Source organism: Antechinus flavipes, chromosome 4 (assembly GCF_016432865.1).
Source record: "Antechinus flavipes isolate AdamAnt ecotype Samford, QLD, Australia chromosome 4, AdamAnt_v2, whole genome shotgun sequence".
In the NCBI taxonomy this organism is placed as follows: Eukaryota; Metazoa; Chordata; class Mammalia; order Dasyuromorphia; family Dasyuridae; genus Antechinus; species Antechinus flavipes.
The window spans coordinates 51,147,111-51,168,155 of NC_067401.1; the positions used below are offsets into that span (position 1 = coordinate 51,147,111).

Genomic DNA, 21,045 nt, shown 5'->3' on the forward strand with positions numbered 1-21,045 from the left:
TTCCCCCTTGCAGATTCGCAATGAAGAATAATGCAATTATTATGCAAATATTAATCTATAAGGAAAGGAAAGGAACTGGATAGAACGAGAAATGGGACTCTTTTCACAGGAGCACATCACTGGGGAGTATTTTTATTTCCTAAATTTTCTTTCTACCTTTAAGTAGGACTGAAGTGTGTAGGCTTACAGGATCCTGGAGAGAGGGTCTAGTTCTACTCAATGATTTGAGAATCAGCTCCGCATATTTATCTTCTGGATACCCTTAAGATTGTCCCTAGGTCATTTTCTAGGGTATATTAAGAACACTTGAAAGTCCTCCTCACATTTGTTCTAAAAATTTTCAAAGATCCAGGCTGCTTTGTAATTTCTAGAGATCATCAGGCAAAAAAATCTGGATAAATACTTGTTGCTGGGGATTTTGAAGAGTGTAATCACAATGTAGTGTGCCCTAAGGGACTGGGGATAAGGAATGGTTTGAAAAGATCAGAGCTTGCTTCTCTGAGGAATCTCTGACCACAGCGTTTCTGCTTCCTCTATCCACACCATTCACTTGTCATTAGGTACTGCTCTGAGACATTGTTTTGTGAGCATTTATTTAATCTTCTGTCTCTTTAGAGAAGAAGCCTTAGCTACCTAAGGATTTTTTATTCTTAACAGTAGCATTGTGTCTGGGAAATAGGTGCTTAATTTGATTGCAAGGAGCAAAGAAAATTTTTTTCCTTCCAGATGATAAGCCAACACCAAAATTCTGGGACCTCATCATGTCACGGAAGTGATCTTGAGTTGCTGAAGCTTGTCACCTGACTACAAATTCTGGCATATCCTGCTGAGTTGGAGAGGCTTTGGAGTATGAGGAGTCTGATACCTGCGGATCAGCCTAGCTAAATTCAGATATACATTTTTTATTAGTGGTCATCGCAGTTCTGGAAATAACCCAAGGCTTGGGGTGTACAGTGGTGGTGAAAGGGCTCACACTGATCAAATCGTGGATCCTCCAAGCACTGGAGAAACAAGACAGCTTTTCCACTCTGGCTGACTCTCACCACAGTTCTCCAAGAGCAGGTATCCTAGTGCCATATATACCTTGACTTCAAACAACAGCTGTCCGGGTCTGAAGGAAACAGCAAATGACTGACTGAAATGAAGGTGTGTTTGGGAGAAGTCCACACCTTATGGAGATGTCAATGGGCAAGGATCTGTCTTTGTAGGTGGGAATTCTTTGCATTGGTGAAGACTGTACCAGTTATGACTTAGCAGACAACTCTTGCTCACCTGAAGTTCTGAAGGATTGGATTATTTGTCTGTGGTCACAAAGTATCAAAGGATGACTTTAAACTGAGGCTCTCCAGAGTCCAAACCTAATTCTACCATGCCATGTGGCTTTTACATATATGTTCATTTAAAAAGCTCCATGCATGAATCACTGATGAGAACAGGTGAATAATACTTTCAAGTTCTGCTTGTTGTTTTATGGCAATTAAATTAAAAATTGCTCCATGGAACTATGTTCATTATCCACCACTGACTCATCTTTACAAAAACAGGATCATGTTTACAAGCCAGGGTTTCAAAAAACACTTGAAGTTCTGTTTAATTTGGAAGGATTAAGTATTCCAGGCACTCTTTACAAAGTACATTTGGGGAGGGAGGAAAAGGGGGAAGAAATATGGGAACAGGGAAAGCTGGAGTCACAAAGAACGCAAACCCACTGCTGCCATACGAAACTCTCTCCAGTTATCCTCTGGGTGAACTGACTCCCAAGCCCTGGAAACTGGACACAAACTTCTGCCCTCCTGTAGGTCAGAGGTGCTCTTCAAGGGATCCCAGACTCTCGGACCTGAAGAGGACAGTCTGGGGTCATGCATTCCACAGCCTTCTAGTCACAAAGGCCTGACCCCAACATGCAGCAGGACAGAAAAGTTGTCAGACTTGAATTGGGGAACCTGGTTTTGAGGATTGGTTCTACTAAAACCAAGCGGGGCAGCCTTGATTTTGGGACTGTTTCCTCATCTACAAAATGACAATTTTAAAAGCCTCTTCCCATGTTAATATAACCTGGTTGTTGATTACACAATTGGTGTCCATCCCGAATCTTCTGGTTTTAAAGTACTTTGTACTCTTATAAAGTGAGTGTATACATGGATGCACACTATGTGCACATCTCCATTAGTTTATTTTTTTAAGCCAGGACTACTTCTCTTTTCCTCCCTCCCCTTGCTTCTACTCTAAATAAAACGCACCTTATTGCACATTTTTCTTTTAGTACTAGATAAGTTTTCTTGACAATATTATTTAACAGATTTTAATGTTGTCTCTGCTGTAAAAAAAAAAATTCCCCATGAAACATTTGGCTTTACAAGTGTTAATGAACAATTAATTAATGCTACTGTTAAGTGTTTGGACTTCATAACCAGTGACAAAGCTTTGCAACAATTTGATTATTAATAATCAACATGTGAATCATATTTTTTTAATTATTAACACACAATCTACAGCAAAACTTAAATACTAGATCTATAAAACCTAACTGGATTAGTTGGATCCATTGCAATATTTGTGCTTATTTGTTTCAGAAGATAGGCTACTTGCAAAAATACACATTTTCTTTTGCATTTCCCCACCCTATATTACACTGTAGAAGAAATACATTATTCAGTGCATTTCCTAAGAAATAAACTTCATTATAGTATATATCTCTCTATATATCTATGCCATAAAGAAAGAGCACAATGCAACTTTTAAGATTACCATTAAAAGAGAGGTAATAAACATATTAAGAGCTGCAGACCCCCCTCTCTAGTTAAAAAAGTTTAGCCATTTATCATACACGTTAATTAGTGCCAAGTATGAAGATGAAAATCAGTGTGCAGTAAGTGGCTTTGGACATTTTAAAATACCCTCCTCCCCCCCCAAAAAATATCATTAATCAGCTATCTTGGGGCAGTAATTGGTAGCATTGCTGTTTTTCTCCTGGTGGCACATGGACCACTACCCAATCAAACCATAAACCTTGTGAATTTATGTGCCAATTAAAAAATAAAGTGATTTACAGAATGATTTCTATTCAATGACTTGTTTTCCCCATGAACTGATACCAAATAGAGGGAACAGATTTAAAATTGCAGGAAATAATTGATTATACATCTGAAGGACTTTCAAACAGTTATTAAATATTAAAAAGATGTCCCTTCAAGGGAAGCATATTGGGACTCCTATTCTCTGAATAACCACTTATGAAGGGGAAAAATATTCATCTGTCTGGACTGGGTTAAGAGCAATCCTGACTGCAATGAGAGAGTTGACCCTACCCTTTTTGGAGAATCAGGCCACCTTGATGAGTTTATGCAGATTTAAGAAATCATCTGGCTTTGGCTTCACCCTCCCAAGTGTTCATATTGTATATTTTTATTTTCCAATAGGTCATCTGGAAAATGGGAAAGAAATCCTACTGAGAGATAAGTTGCTAAAATGAGAAAAAGCCCAATTATTTTATTCTTCTTCCAGGAACATAACCCAGGATGACAAGGGATTTGGATTCAGTTTTGAAAATTCAAAGAGCAAGGGAACAGCTCTATCCACTGCTCTATGGAGACCATTCCTCCCAATGCCTAACTGGGGCCCAGCAGCACAAACTGAGAGCAAGCTGGCTACTTTGGTAGGTAATCTTAATGTGCATTTCTACTTTTTCTTTATGCAATACTGGAAACTCCAAGAATATAATCACACTAAAATTTATATTCTATATGCATGTGGTAGGTGTGTGTATGTTAACATATACATGGATGTGAATCTATACTGATATATGATATGTATCTATCTAGGCAAATATCCATTTGGTTCCCAAGTAATAGTCACCATAGGTTGGTAGGCTGGGATAGCACTTGTGACCATTCGGTAAAATCTGTGTAATTTGGACTTAAAAAATTACAAAATGAGTAACTTTTAAGTTATTGCTTTTTGATTACATAGTAAATAAGATCCCATCATTCTGTCACAAGATAATTTATACAACATGTTTAACAATTTTCCTTTTCAAGTAATAGTAAGATTTTGGACTCAGCAGTTCTACACACGACAGTAGATGCTTGAAGAACTTTTTTGGGGGGCAATGGAAAGAGGAACGGATTTGACCTTTAGCAATTTCATTTCATCTAAGAATTGATGCCAGGAGTTACTTAAAAGTCACAGAAAAATGAGCTTACTGCTCAGGAGGGCTTGGCAGGGGCTTGCTAAAGCTCTTAGCTTATGTTCATACTCACCTGGAAAAGGTTTTTGTTTTGACTAGTGCAGCCTTGTTTCAGAACAGTCTGTATTAAGAACACTCTAAAAGGATTAAAAGCAGTGTTGATTTGGAACATTCTGGAGTCATGGAAGGTCTCATTTTCTGTTAGGAGATGACCCCTTTTCATGTATTTTGCCACAGAGCCACAGTCATATGGCAGGCAGTCTTATTTCAGGCACTTTTTATACATGTTCATCTGGAATAAAAATCTGCACAAGTCATTTCTGCATAATTTAAAGTGAATGTTTCCCATCCCAGAATAGAGAACAAGCTGCCACCTGGTCCATAAAAAGCTCTTCTCCATCACGACATGATGGTGATTGTTCAGCCTGGAGACATCTTTGAGGTGCCTTTTCCAGCTTCAGTACAAAGATTTGAGACACAAAACCCAAACTACCTAGTTTTTACTTAAAAAAAAATACAAAAAAGGGTGAAAATACACTAAAATGTATCAAAGCAAATTTCCACCATTATCAAAATAAATAACATGATGTGACCCAATGGTCTGTCTTTAAGCTCTTGGACAAGATGCAATGGAATGTCAAATGTGGAGTGTCCCAGGGACTAGCTGTTGGTAGGCAGGAGGATCTCGATATCTTTGCCATTGGCTACAACGGCGTTGGCAGAGCAGCTACCGGAAAGGTCATCGCTGGTGGCTAAAGAGGCTGCCGGGGAAGGGCTTTTGGTCAGTGGAGTGGTGGGGGACGGTGCAGGGGCGAGGCCGGGCTTTTTAGGAGGGATGGGTGGAGGGTTCCCTCTCTCGGCTCTGGGGATGGTGGGTGATTTGATCCCAGGAGACAGGGGGCTCAGAGGGCTGGAGACTTTCCCCGGAGTGGGTGAATGGCTGGGGTCGCCTCTCGGGCTGCTGGTGTTGGCCAGATTGCGATAATCTGTGCCAAAGGGAGAGCTGTTGGGAGAGACAGGCTTGATGGGCCCCTGCTGGCTGGTGAACCTGGAGAGCACTTGCGTGACGGTGTTTCGGGCCAGCTGCTTGGCGGCAGAGTTGTCCACAAGGGTCGGGGACAGATCTCTGGAGGGGGGGCTCTGCAGGCCACTGGCCTGCTGGTCCTGGTCGGCCTGGGCCTGGAATTTGTGTCGCGCTGCATGAAAGCGCTGGTTGATTCCCACTTGGTACGACGACTGGTAGCCGGGGCTGCTGGCTGCAGACCCCATCAGGCGCTTGGTCAGGACGGGTGATGAACAAGGGGAGGAGGTCAGAGAGGAGGCAGCGGTGCTGTTTGGAGAGGGGGAGCTTCCTGTGGTAGGGAGCGGGGTGGCGAGGGGGGCCGGAGACTCTGTCCCCGGAGGAGAACCACCATTCTCAATGGCAGGACTCTCTCGCGGCGGCGCGCCGTCTGCCCCGCCGCCTGGTAACAAATCCCTGCTGGTTTGCATTTCCATGTCGCAGTAGCCATTGGTTTTTGCATATGAGTGTGTGCCTGGGGAAGGGCCGGGTAACCCGGCTGCCACCGCCTTGGCTACACCGCTCCCATGGGTTCTTTCTGCTGGAAGGTTCTCAGTTTGGCAAAATACAGATACCAGGCGTGGAGGGTCGGTGGCGGTGCCTCTGGAGGCGGTGCTGGAGGTGGCGTTGGGGGCTGCGCGCTCCTCGGGGTCGCCCGGCTGAGAGGCCTCCAGCTCCCGCACGGCCCTCCTCAGGCTCTCCATCTCCTCCCGGAGCGTCTGGGTGCGGCTCTCCTCCCGCCTCAGCTTGGCGCGCAACTGCTCGCGCTCAATGTCAAACTCGGACAGCTGCTTCTCCACCTGGGCCTCGGTCTGCAGGCCCCGCCTGCGCTCGGCTGCCAGCTCCTCCTCCAGCTGGCTGGCCCGGCTCTTCTCCTTCTCCAGCCTCAGGCTCAGCTCGCCTGCTTTCTGGCCCTCCTCGGCGGCCTTGCTGGTGGCCTTCTTGCACTCCATCACTAGCATGGAAGACAGCTGCTTGTGGCGTGACCTCTCTTCCTCCAACTGGCTCGAGAGCTTCTTCTGCTCCTTCTCAAACTTCTTCACTTGGGACTTTTCAAATTCCAGCTGAAAAAAAGACCAGCAAACAGCTTAATTAGAATGGAGAGAAAAGCCTGTTGACTGACCCCTTTGTGCTTGGGGGCCAGACGATGGATTCGACATTCTGAGTGAGAGTTACCACAGAGCATAACTTTTTACATAAATTAAAACACATTTAATAGGAAATGGACATTCAAAGGAATTCATTTTTCCCCCCTGATGATTCAGAAGATTCTTCTAGATCTTACACTGAGGGTTAGCAGTAAGAGAATCAATTATCACTATAATATAAATAGGTTGCTAATAAAGACTTCTGATTAAGCAAATCAAGATCATCCCCTAAGACTAAATACTCTAGGATTATAGGACCACTGAAGAAGAGTGAGGGCACAAGATCATAGAAGGGAGAACTGGATGAAACCAATCATCTTGCCTAGTGGTGGCCCGGAGAAGTGACCTAACTTGTTCAGGATCACATGGGTGACCCTACACAGCAGAGTGGATCGAATCCAGTCCCCAGAGGAAAGGACAATAAACAATTTAGGTGATAAACGGTCACTCAATTCATATTGCTCTTCAAAGCTTAGAAAGTGGTTTCTTCATACCAACCTGGGAGATATGTGGTGAAAGCAATATTATCCCTCAAGATAGGGGTGGGGAGAACCCCTATCATTGGTCTGACCCTCCCAAGCTAGGTAAGATGCCTCGCTGGGCTTGAGTTTTTAAATAGATCATTTTAAATGGGCCATGATGTTATAGATATCCAATGATTGTTGGCAGAAAAAAGGTTCCCCTCCCCCACCTTATGAGAACAGAGATTCGTGATTTCCAGGAGTCAGGGAAGGAGCAAGTGCTGAAGCTAAGACTTAAACTCAGGCCTTGAAACTCTAAGACCAGGATATCTCTAATATGGGAACACATGATTTAAAAGAGCAATAAATGTCAGCAGCTCAGACATAAACCAACAAAAAACAGTTGACTTTAGCTGAGCAGTAGCAGCATACAATGTACAGTGTAAAGGTCTCTGGGCCCGGATTGTGAGGATATGGGTTCTAAACCAGCAACCTTCCTGGGTGACCTTAACCAAGTCACTAATCCTGATAAACTTCAATTTCCTCATCAGTTGTTTTTTTTTTTTTTTTTTTAAATAAGTTTGAATCAATGACTTTAAGGTCCATTCCAAATCCAACATCATCAAAGTTATTTTTTAACACAACTGTGACTAAATCCTGTGTGCATGTGAAGTTCTCAAGTGGACACCCCCAGAGTCTGGCGCACCTGCTGCGTCAGCCGCTCTCGCTCCTTCTCCAACATGTATGTGACGTCATCACCTTCAGCTGTGTCCTGTGCATGTCTTTGTCTTTCTTCCTCTAGATCCAAGATTACCTTCCAAGTGCAAACATATCACAACCAAGTCATCTTTAAATATCAAAGTGCATCATGTTTTCTTATCATTTAATCAAAAATTGGTGGTCATATAAGATTAAACACTGAACATCATATAATATTAGAGTTAAAAGAAACTTCAAAGATTATCTAATTCAAACCCTTTTGTTTAACAAATATATATTTATATATTACATATCTAACAAATGACCTTCCATCATTTGCTTGAAGATCTCTGGTAAGGAAGAATCTACTGTCTCCAAAGAGAGCCCATGCCACTTTCAGATACTTGGTTTTTAGGAATGGTTATTTTAAAATTTTGAAAAGTGTGTGTGTGTGTGTTTACATTAAGACTAAATCTACTTCTTTGTTAACATTTGACAAATTGCTCCTAATTCTGCTGCTTCTGGAGTAAAACAGAACACATTTAATCCCTTCTCCCACAATGATAACCTTTCAACTATTTGAAGACAGCTTAATGTCCTCCATGATCCCTTTGTTTTTTAAGTGAAGCATTAGTTTGTTCATACCTTTCTTAAAATATGGCAATTGGGTCAAAAGATGACACTTCCTTTGTGGGCTGATGATGGTAGAATTAAGTAGAGTTCTTACTTCCTCGGTATTATGAAGCCTAATGTATTATGAGCATTTGTGAATGCACTATCAGACTTCTGGCTCGCACTGAGCTTGTAGTCTACTAACATCCACCAATCTTTTTCAGGTGAATGGCTGTTTAGGCATGTGTTTTTCATTTTAAACTTGTGGAGTTAATTTTTTTAAAAACCCACGTACCATACTTTACTAAATTTCATCCTATCGGATCCAGTTCAATTTTCTAGCCAATCAAAAATTTTTTTGGGGGGATAGTCTATCATCTAGTTATATTAACATTTCCTGCCAGCTTTGCTTCATTTGAAAAATAGAAAAATATGCCATTTATGCTTCTTCCTTCCTCTTGGGGCTTGTCTCCTGAATTTTTAGACTTCTTTTTCCACCCTTCCCCCCCCTCCCCCCAATAGAAGTCTTGCCACCTTGGTAACATCTTCCTCTGATTGGTCAGTTCTTCCCAGAACCTGAAAGAAGTGCCAGGCCAGCCATCCTAACTCCTTCATTCTGACTCTCTGGACTTCTTTCTCCAACACGCCCTTACTCAGTACCTTGTCCTGCACACCTTCTCAGCTTTCTTTTATGTGTTGTTTTCACCCATTAGAATAAAACCTCCTGGCAGGCAGCGATTGTCTTTCTTTTTGCTTGTATTTGTATTCGCAGCATTTAGCATAACTGATACATATTAAGTACATATTAAAGGCCTGTTGATGTGACCATGTGTTTAATCCAAGTTACAGGTAAAAATATTAAACTGCACAGAGCCAAGCTTAAATCCCTTTCTAACTCAATCAACATTTATTAAATATCATCTACATGCAAGGTAATTGCCCTAGGAATACAAGACAAAATTGACAAGGATCTCAAGGACCTTAAATTTCACTATAGGTTTCATTACAAATCGACACTGAGCTATTATGACTACTCTATAGGTCTAGACACCAGCCAGTTCTGAATCCAATTAATTGTATCATTAGCTAGCCTAAATATATCTAGTCTATAAAATAGGAAGACAGGCTTTGGAAATTCTTTGCTAAAATCCTGGCAAACTCTTATCTACAGCATTCTTCTGATCTAGTAATGCATTAACACTGTCAAAAAAGGAAGTGATGTTAGTCTGGTTGGTATGAACTACATTTGACCAAACTGTGCTACTCTCTGGCCACTTCCTTTTTAAGACCACCCCTTTAAAAAAACCTAGAATTTTGCCAGATAGTGAAACTGTCTATTGCCCTTTAGTTTGCAAACTCTATTCCATTTCTTCTTTTGAAAAGGAAGCACCTGCCCATTTCCTGTTCTATGTACTTTTTTGATTCCATGATTTTTCAAAAACCACTAACTATGGCTCAAGAATCATATTTGGCATTTCTGAAAATCCTTGAGATAGAGCTACTTGAACTCTTTAAGGTGTTCTCTTACTATCTTCCTACTTAGGATTATCAACTCCCTGTTAGCTATTTATCTTTTATCCTTTCTAGTCCAAAGATTAATCTCCTTCACTAAAAAAATGAGGTAAAGAGGCAGCTAGGTAGCATAATGGATAGAGCACTAGCCCTGAAATCAGGAGGATGTGAATTCAAATTTAGCCTCAGACACTTAACACTTCCTAGCTGTGTTGACAAAAGTAAAACATGTGTTCAGTAGTTCTGTCTTTTCTCCATCATGTTTTGCTTGTTTGATCCAATGGCCCTATCCTTGTTGTAAGCCTCTTTTCACCATTATAATTAAAAATCTCTTTTTTTGTCCTTCAATATAAATATATTTTAAAATCTGAGTTGGTTGAGAAATTTTCCATTGTATTCACACTGGCCTCCTTAGAACTATTCCTTTTCTCTGATGGAACAGTTTCTCTTTGCCTAATCAGCAATTCATTCTTGAAGGCTTGCTGTCTTTCCTTTGATGATTTCATAGAATTTGTTCACAAAATGCTAATTTTCTTTCATCTGAACCCTTTGACCTTGGATGTTCCTAAATCCACAGTGTATATTACAACATGTGTAGCTTTCTTATTCTTTTCCTTAGAACATCCTAAAATGCAGTGGTTATGTCTTTTGAGAGTATTTACCTCAAAATCCAAGTCAATCTAGTACCCAAAATGGCAGAGTGGACTATGATAACTAAAATAGATAACTTCTTTATCTAAGAGGTCTGCTTAATTGTAATTATATTAAAAGTTGAAAGGGAATTTAGATCTAATTTAATCCAAAGCTCTCATTTTATACATAGATTACATTTGTCCAAGGTCACACACTAAGCATGCAGTCCAACTGGAATCCAAAACCAGCTCAACTGATTCTTGGTCCAGTGTTAACTTCCCATCATATTTGCATCTCCCAAATTCTTACATAACTTATATAGACTTATATAAGAACGCAGGAGGCATAAATGAACATACAGCCTTAAAACCCAGGACACTGCCAACATATAATCTGAATGCTGCAAAATAAGGATGCTCAAGCTTGCCTCCAAAAGAGATATGAAAAAAGAGTTGTCTCCTTTTTGTGCATAGATTAGTAATAGGAGTGCAATTAAGAAGTGCTCCATAATGTACACCACGTAGACAAGGCCAGTTTTTCTCTAAAAGGTAATGAAGTCATCCTTGAGTCACAAACTGGCCCAGAGGGATAAGACTTAAAGTGCTAAAAGAGTTTTCTGGTAGCTTAAGTACAAAAGGCAACTTGGAAGAGTGAGGAGCTTCTCCCTCTGGCTTGACAACAGAGAGCCCAGGAAGATAATGCTGAATGAACTAAGTTAATGCTGTATCCTTCTTCAATAGCTTTTCCATGCAACTGTTAAATAAATCTTTTCTTAAACATTTAATTTGTTTCAATTAGTCAAGATCTACTTTCTCACCCTCCCACCCACTTCTAACCTCCTACTTGAGAACATAGGAAAATCAAAATCCATCATAAACACGTATTTTCAATTGAAATAAATGTCCACATCGGCCATATTCAAAAGTAATTGTCGCCTGCATTCTGAGTTCTTCCTTTCTCTATCAGGAGGAAATGAGGAGCATATTTCATCATAAGTCCTCTGAAATCCTGGTTGGTCATTTGGCTGATAAGAATTCAGCACAATAGTATTCCATTACATTTATATACAATAATTTGTTCATCTATTCTCCAATTTATGAACACTCCCTCAGAATCCCATTCTTTGTCACTTCAAAAAGAGTATTAGTTAATAATAGTTAACACTATTCAAAAATAGTGTTTAGAATTTGCTTTGTTTAGGAATTAATCATTCCCTTCATCTATTCTTCTTTTGATTTCTCCACCCCTTCTTACTCTCCTATTTTTCTGCTGAGTAAAATGTATTTTGTCTGTATGTATTTTTTCTTCTTTTGACAAATTCAGATGAGAGCAAAGTTCAGTTCTCTTGCTCCCTCCTTTTTCCTGCTCCTACATTCTGATAAAAGGAGATAATTTTCTCTTCCTTCCCCTTTCTACCTCGTGTATTTCTCTTCCTCTCTCTTTCCATTCTTTTCTTAAGATCATCAAAACATAGTAGAATTATTCCCAGGTCTTATCTAATTGGGTTCTTTCTATGAACCATCATCTCCATATATTTGAATGTAAACAGTTTATCCTTGTTTAGCCCTTTATCACCGTACATTCATGTTAACTTTTTTATGCTTTTCTTCACTCCTATGTTTGAACTTTAAAGTTTCTTCTATATATATTTTTTCAGTCTTTTCACTTTGATTTAATATTTTCTGTTGCCTCATGAAGTCATTAACTTCTTTTTGGTCCATTCTAATTTTCAGGGAATTTGTTGCTTGGGAAAGATTTTAGGATATTAGGCCAAGCTGTTAATTCCTTTTCCAATTCTTTCTTCTATATCTCTTATTTCTTTTCCATTTTATTCTTGAAGTACTCTTATTCCATTTATAAAATCTCTTTTAGGAATTCCAACTGAATTTGTATACAAGCACTTTTCTTGGAGATTTTGCTTACAGATGTTTGAGTCATTCTCTCTTCTGTTTATGTCTTGACCGTGTCTGATCCATCTAAGCTCACCGTGGTGCCTATTTTTCTAGCCTACTCCCTGATACTGTACTTAATATCAGGGCTGGGATCTGCCATGCTTCTGTAGGGAAGGTCTGGGCTAATCTTGCTGCTGCTTTTTTGGGGTCATGAGTGTTGTGTTATTCCAGGATATTAGGATGGGGAACCTGTAAGCTTTCAGTGTTCTCGAGAGCAGAGCGATGGCTGCACCCCAATCTGAACTTTCTTCTTTCTCTTGTATTTGGTCTAAGGCCTCTCTACCTGGGAGGGCTACTTCTCTAGACTGGTTCCCTTTTCATTTCACAATTGAAACTGTGATAGGGAACTCTGAGGAGAGAGCAAGTTGGGCCTAAGCCCCGCTTCTGCCCTTGTGCACAGCGGGACCTCACTCACGTAACCGAACCTCATCCTGAGTGTCTGCAGACTTTCTTTCTGTCTTTTAATGCTTATCTGGACTTGACAAAAGCTTTTTCTGATTTTCCCTATAAGGATTTCATCTAGTCTGTTCAAAGGAGACTGTGGAAGGGCAACTCACTACACTGGTTCCCAACAACACTATCACCTTGACTTTGACCCCAACCTTTTTGTTTTAATGGGTAGAAGATTTCTAGGTATCTCATTCATTTTAATCCTAAACCTCAAAGTCAGGCCTGGGACCTACTACAGTGAGATATGGAAAATTATATAGAATATCAGATTTTTAAATATCAGTTTTACTTAACTTTTTTCCCTTCCTTTCTAAAAAGTAATTTTAATTATAAGGGATGGCTTCTCTGAGAGGGAATGATACAGTGGAAATGAAGGTGAGGCAAAATCAAATGATGTTAATAAAAATTTATTTTTTAGAAATAAATGTCATAGGCTTCAACCAAAATTTTAAGGGAAATGAAATTTTAAGGAGATATCTAGATTTTACTGTATAATATTCTGGTCAGAAAAGGATCCTTTTTCCATGGCATTAAATATCCAGTATAGAAACACAGCTGATGTTTCTGATGACTGTGTTTTAGCATGACGCCTGTCTTCATATTTTGTACTGCCCATTTCCTGTTTTCTTAACTAACAGTTTTCCTGATAGGAGAATAAAAATTCATGGAGCAGGCTCCAAGGAGGGCTTAGAGACTAGCACAGCTGCTTTGGTGGCTATACTATAACTAAAGTGTAGTTGGAAGAGCTTAACTGCTTTCACTTAATAGGGCCCAAAACATGCCTTTAGATTTCAAGTGTCCTTTAAAAAACAGATTTAAGACTGTATTTCTTACACTGAAATATGATATTTTGGAATTTGATGTTAATTTTAGACACAGTTATCCCTTACCCCCACCTCCTCCCTACACACACAGAAAAGGAGCAGCAAATACTTCTAGTGCCACTTCCTTGAATATGAGTCAATCTGGAGCTACTCATTTTCTTGGTTGTCAAGTGAAGATGATACCATTTGTTGTGCCTTCCTACTAGGGACTATGAAGGTCTTCTTATATAATGAAATAAAAACACCACACAAATTCAGCTCCAGACAGGTCACCCCCAGCACCACCTTCCCTATAGTGCAGCCTTCATCTTTTTAGGTGTTTTTAAATTTGCCTTTGTAGCTGGATCCAAGGAAAAAGGATGAAGACCAGCTTGGATAAGAACAAGTGTGGCAGCGAAGGTGTTTAAGACAGGGACCGTCACAGTGCCCTGGGATTCCTGAGCTTTGAGTCACTAAAGTGGTTTCTCCAGGTCCGATGATCTCCCCCTCTACTCCATGCCTCCCTGTGTTGGTCTAAAGCCAGAATGATATTGAGGAAATGCCGACTCCTGCCAGTACGGGCAACTGAGCAGCCAATGACAACAGACAGGGAATCAGCCCACAGGCCCCAGGATTCCAATGGGATGAGGTCAGGGAAAGCACAGGTCTGCTTTTATGGCAGGCAGTCCATACAACTTGGGGAGAAAAAGTCATTTCTAACAGGCTGGAATTGCCCTAAGGTAACTGTTACTAGGCACTCTTTATGGTCTTATAAGCAGGAAAATACAAGAAAGTCAAAATAGGAAATAAAAGAAAATAATCTATGAGGGAATGTGTGTGCACTCATGTATGTTTGTATTTAAATGACTACTCATGGATTTTATTGGCCACAACTTTCCTCAAATATCTGTAAACCATGCATAGTTATCATTTAAGTAAGCAAACAGAGAACACTCCGTTCACTTACAAACTCCATCCAGTCTCAGTGGGCTGCCAAAGCTCAGACTGCATCAAGAGCTGGACAAACAACATTCTAGTATCACAAGAAGGAATGATAACTGAATGAACAGGTCCAGCACACTCTCAAATTTCACATTTGGAATAAGAGAATCCTCACCACCCCCAACTCAAAAGTTCATAATCTATTTCAGATTTCAGGAAGACCATGAATTTGGTTGGAAAAAAAAAATTACACCTTTATTCACACTAACCTCTAACTGAAATTTAGGATTTCTTTCAATCATGAAGAGAAAGTAACAAAAGCTATTCTAAGACAGGATCTATTGTTTTCATCAAGTTGCCAAAGGGTCTATGACACAAAGGAGATTAAGGACCCCTGCTCTAGGTAAACTGAAATTCTTCTAGCCACCTCTAAGGATGCTAACTGAGCTGCGACCAGAGAGTACAGGGCAATACTGAGAGGGTGCCAGCTGGATTTCAACATCACCAGATAACCCAAAGGAACCCACCTTGCGGTGTCGACTTTCGGCGGCGGCCAGCTGGGACAGCATGCGTTCTTGCATGTTTCTGCATTGCTTCATCACCGCCTTCAGAACAGACAGGGGGTGGGGGCTGACAGGTTGCTTATCACCATGATTTTCTTCTTTGAGTGTTTCAAAGTCTCTCTGTAGAGCCATCAAAGGATCACTGATGTTGTATTTTCCATAGCGCTCTTCAATAAAAGTGTCTCTGTGTTGAGCCTAAGAGAAAAACAGAAAGACACATATACACAGAAAATCACCAAATGTTTGTTTAAAAACGTAAAGCAATAATAATCCAGTTTAAAATGGATGTCAGAGAGACTGGAATTATATAAATAGTGGGTACTATGGACCTGTTTATTAAGAATCAGATGAGGCTATTTAAATATAGATATCTAAAAACAGACCTGGCCCCTTTCTTCCTATGTGACTTTGGGCTCAACTTTTCACTTCCATGAGCCCCACTTTCCCAATCTCTAAAGGGAGGTAACATCTGAACAGTCTATCTTACATAGTACTGTGAGAAAAGTGCTTAGTTAATTGTGGAAATCTATAAAAAGAGAAGCTATTTATTGTTCATGAATGTAATGGTGCAGAAGACAAGATTTAAAGTCAGACATTCTGGGTTCTAATTCCAGCTCTTTCCTATTTCCTTGCTTGCAATATGGGCAAATCATCTGATGTTTCTGGGCTTTAATTTCTTCATTTGTAAAATGAGGGGAGATTAGTCTCAAAGGTCTCTCTTGTGGCACTTGGGTTCTGTTCTGCCTTACAGTTATTTGTGTAGTTGTGCACAGTGCCTGGCACAGGAGAAATGTACTAAGTGCTTGTTGAATTGAATTCTCATTTTCACCAGGGATGCTGGTTTTACTCCTATCATTCTATCATCTTCTATCTTTATACATATGCATATATCCTTATATTTTTAAATGAACTGAATTCACATTGATGAAATACACTAAGAACTAAACAGAACTAAGAAAACTAACAATTATTTTTAAATTAAAACACCATCATATGATGAAAAGCAATAATAATTTTTTAGGGCATTTCAGAAAAAGCACAAAGTTAAAATATGGTTCTGGAAACACAAAAATCATGGCAATAAGCTTTGCTGTAGAAGACAGTCATCAATGTTTAATTATAAAAATTCTTGTCCATTTCTCTATTTCACCAGAATTTACTATATCTTTATACCACTGCCCACAAAAAGGAAACCATTTGTAAGAAGGGGAAATCCACAACTAAAAAGCTATGAAGATGAGATTTTAATGAAAACCAATCCTCCCTTCTTTGTCGCCCTTTCCCGAAAATAAAACAAACATGACACATTTCTTGCAATAGTTTCACAACCATTTGTGTAGCCATCTGCATGTTTGAAGAACAAAAGTACATTTATATATTGATTGCGAACAGTGAGACCAGAATGCTACCTAAAATTTTTCTTGTACTTAAAGAGAGGCAGGTCCTCTGAAGATACTTTTTGACAATTATAAAGTAAACTATGACTAATCTGGACTCATTGGGAAATTAGCTCCTTCCCCCAAAGAGCTAATCAGAGCTTTTAAAAGCTGCTTTTATAAAAGGCTCTCCTACTTTTACTTCAATGACTCTGACTGAACAAGAATCCTTTTTGATAACATTCCTAGCAAATGGTCATCCAGGCTCAGCTTTTAGGCCTCCAATGAAATGGAAAAATGGAACCCACTTCCTCCCAAGAGATCCTAGTCTATTTTTGGAAGGTGCTAATTATTAGGAAGTTTTTCTTTAAATCATACTTAAATCTATTTCTCTGTATGTATCACTAGTTCTGCCTTCTGAAACCAAACTAAACATTTTCAGGTTTTCTTCTACAGGAGAGGCCTTCGAACACTTGAAGATAACTGTCATATCTACTGTAACTTTTCTCCATGCTAAATAGCCTCAGTTCCTTCAAATGATTCTACTATGACAAGTTTTCCAGTCCTCCCATCATCTTGGGAACCCTACTCTAGATAAGCTTATACTAGCCTATGTATTTCTCCAAATGTGATGCCTGTAAACTGCAGACTGTACTCCAGGATGCCTGGACCCGAGCATAAATAGGAATTACTTCCTCCATACTGGAAACAATGCTTTTCTTCACATAGCTTAAGACAGCATCAGCTCTGTCAGCAGCCACACTTTTGACTGGTAATGAGTATGCTATAATACAGTAAAAATCAATCAGAAGATTAAGAGCCATGGTGAAAAACATGAGGCGTTGTATCCAATAACCTGACCAAATTTTGGTCTCAGGGATAAGTTAATTCCATTCCACAATTTGTAATGATGCCTTTAGAGTAGATGAATAGAACTTAGGAATTCTGACTTCCATATGCTTACATGACCATGTTATTAGAAATCTTTGAATAATATGATTATCTTACCCATGTAATTTCTTTTACCAGAGATTTGGAGAATAGAATGTTAATCAGCATTTTCCCTCCCCTTCCAGTTAATTTTTAAAAATTAAAACCTTTTATTTTCAAAACAAATGCATGGATACATTTTCAACACTAACCCTTGCAAAACCTTGTGTTCCAAATTTTTCCTCCTTTCCTCCCACACTCCCTCCCCCTAGATGGCAAGTAATTCAATATATGTTAAACATGTGCAATTTTTCTACAACTCTCATGCTGCACAAGAAAAATCAGATCAAAAAGGAAAAAAAATTAGAAAGAAAACAAAATGCAAGTAAACAACAAAAAAAGTGAAAATGCTATGTTGTGAACCACACTCGGTTACCACAGTACTTTCTCTGGGTGTAGATGGCTGTCTTCATCACAATGGGAATCATTCATGATTCAATAATCATCTCATTGTTGAAAAGAACCACATCCATCAGAATTGAATAATCATCTTTTTAACTTTAACTTAAATGGGTATATTTTTAGAAAAGGAGAAAATGGATCCTGGCACTGCAAAGAACAAGATAGGATATCTCTTTTCCAGTTACAAATTACACAGGCAAACTCCAACAATTATCTACAATCACTGTCAAAGAACCACACACAGATACATGGGGTAAGAGGTGAGGGAGAAAATAAAAAAAGCAGACACACACATGCACCTGAGTTAGCTACCAAGGGTAATGTGTTTTCTCCCTATATAAAAGCAGGCTCTAAATGATATAAGAACTGGATCAGAAAAGTTCTTAACTCTTCTAGTTTGCTTACTGGCCAACAGGCTTCTTATTTTTCAACAACATCACTTCAGATCTTTTCAAGAGAGATACCAAAGTACTAGATCAACAACCCACAATTGGACAAATGGAAGCTTGCAAGCACATAAACTGCTGAAAGTGAGTATGTGTCTTCTGAGGCAGAAACAAAATCATCTTATCAACTGTGTTATCTTATAGAGAATTTTCCTTGAAGGCAGTGGTACTGAAAACAATCTTAATTCTAAGAATGATATTCACTTTGTAGATGAGGCCTTTGACTCTTTGATGAGTCAAAGATTTAAGGCTGAAGTTCCACTGATGATTAATGACTTCATTATCAGATTAATAAACTGAGGTCCAGTACACAATTGATAGATCAGGAATTCAAATTCAGGTCCCTGATTCTAAAGCAAACCAACACTGTTTCTATTTTTTCCATGCAAGCATGTTTTCCCAAAGGGCTGATCACTCCCTGCTTCTGTCACCTCATCTTGTAGAACTACTTCTCTCCAGTACAAAGAGCTGTTCCTTGGTTATCATATGCTCTCAGAACATAACTGCCCCAACCACTAAGAATTAAGGGGCACTTTATGGCCATAAATAGGTACTGTAGATAGGATAGGAAAGAAATTTTACAAAAGGAAGAGAGTTTAACCAACTCATTTTCCTAATTTGTGAAAACTCCATATCTGGGATGAAATGGCAAGGATGTGCTAATTTGTTGGGAAATCCTGGATTTTTTTCAGAGTAAAGTATATCCCACAGGATAGCTGATACTAGATCGACAGAAAAGTTGTCTCTCAGTTTTGAGTGTATGTACAACTTCTTTAAAAACCAATCGTATAATTTAATAAGCATCAGAGCATTACCAGTGCTTCTCTGGGAACTCTCTGTTGTTAGGTTGTCTGTTTTCTCTTAGAGTACTAACACAGTAATTAGATAAATCATTTGCATAGTAATTACAAGTTACATGAAATTGGTGGCTTTGCATATAAATGAAAAAGAACCTGTAGAAAGAATCTAAAAAATACTAGTAGGATTTTCATTCTTGGGGTTTCATCCCATAAAAAACTTAATCTATTTTGAATACACCCTCAGATCCAAGACAAAAATGGTAAAATGAAAACTATAGATTGAACAATAATATAGGTATGATTTTTTAATAATTTTTATAAATCAGATCATTTACAGAGCAAAACCAAATCAAGCCAGTTGAAAATGATCAGTTTAGCAGCAGGACATAATCATCATCTTGATAAGAAAATTTGATATAGTGGGAGAGCTCTAGATTATTCAGTTGTCCTGATTCTATCACTTATTGGTGTTTGATTCTGAACAAGTGACTTCACAGTTCTGACTTTCAGTATTCTCATTAAAAAAAAAAAAAATCATTAGACTATATGACTCTCTAGGATTTTTTTTCCAGCTTTCCTATTCTGTAAAATAGGGACAGCACTATCCTCATAGGGCTGCTGTGAAGATCAATTGAGACAATAATTTTATAGTACACTGTCAACCTAAAAAAGCATTCTATAAATGTTAGCTGATATTATTTTGTAATTATGCTATCCATTACTACCCACTATCATCTTAGGTCAAATATAAAAGAAAGTTCAAGAGCTTATATTCAAAACTTCAAGATTCAAGTTTTAATGATTTTTTTTTTCTTTTTCATCAATAGGAAGTATTTTCAGTAGCTTTGGATTTTTTCCCACTGTTTTAGTAATGAAGTTAAACTGACTTCTTGTTATATTTTACTTTCATCTCAATGCTAATTTACAATATAGCTGAAAAAGAAATATATAACTTGTCAGAAAACAAGAATAATCCTTAATTTCAGACAACAGAAAAATAATTGGCTGGTTAGAGTTTCAAAGAGAGTGGGTATTACTATGGCAGACAACACACAGTAATCATCTAATCATCTATTACTCATTTCTTTTTCTGTCATGAACTGAATGAAATATACTACTGATGAAAGCTTTAACAAAAATCATTCTACATCCCATCCAAGGATATCATATGTTAAATTCTGCATCTGGTAGGCCAGCTGTCTAGCCGTTTTAAGACTGCTATTACTAACTATGGAAGAAAGTCTGAAGGACACTTATTCTATATAATATCACACAAAGAGCATGTATTCCAATCCTATAGCAAGAAAAAAAAAAGTACTTTAATCTTTTAAGTAAACAAAAAAAGGTATGTATGATTTCAAATTCAAAGAGGTACAGTCAAGACTTATTCTACTGGGGAAACATTGAATTAAAGATGGTAGATCATGCAATGTTCATTTTTAGGAAATTAGGGTACCATAAATGTGGTTAGGGTGGAGCTTTGCCATTTATGAAATGATTTTAAGATGAAGTCACCTATAAAAATATCACATCAACAAAATAAATACCATGGGCTCTCTCAAACTTCAGCTAAACAGCTAAACTGTCTTTAATCTAGGGGCCAAAATTGTACATTACCCAAGTTTATTTTTGTTTTGTAACCACAGGCTATTAAATCCACAGATAATTCATTCATTGTTAAGTAATTTACTCTCTGGCATCTCTGATAAACCATAAATAGCTATCTCAAAAAATGAACAATGCAATTACTCTGAATAAAGATGGCAATAATGTCATGAAAATAGCATTTGTTATTGAAAGTCTTTTATTATTAAAAAAAAAAAAGGTAGTGGGTTTTCAAGCTCAACGATGACAACTGGAAAAGTCAGTATCTTTTCCCTCACACCCATGAAAATGCTCACAAAAGATACAAAGATAGTATAAAGCTGACAAGTGGGAAAGATTTTTAATACAATTAAAAAATATGTCTAAGAAATCTTAATTATTTCAATGGCTCTATGACCTCTTTTA

The 21,045-nt window shown here is 38.6% G+C and overlaps 1 protein-coding gene across 1 annotated transcript in view; it reads right to left on the minus strand.

The window, feature by feature from the left end:
• Positions 1–1,565: 1,565 nt before the first annotated feature.
• CTTNBP2NL (CTTNBP2 N-terminal like) overlaps positions 1,566–21,045 on the minus strand; it is a 78,228-nt gene continuing 58,748 nt past the window's right edge. The window contains exons 3-5 of the mRNA XM_051993023.1: positions 14,986–15,216; positions 7,562–7,669; positions 1,566–6,310 (exon numbers count right to left, since the gene is read on the minus strand). Of these exons, the coding sequence (XP_051848983.1) occupies positions 4,847–6,310; positions 7,562–7,669; positions 14,986–15,216 (1,803 nt within the window). The 3' untranslated portion in view covers positions 1,566–4,846. The remainder of the gene's footprint in view (positions 6,311–7,561; positions 7,670–14,985; positions 15,217–21,045) is intronic.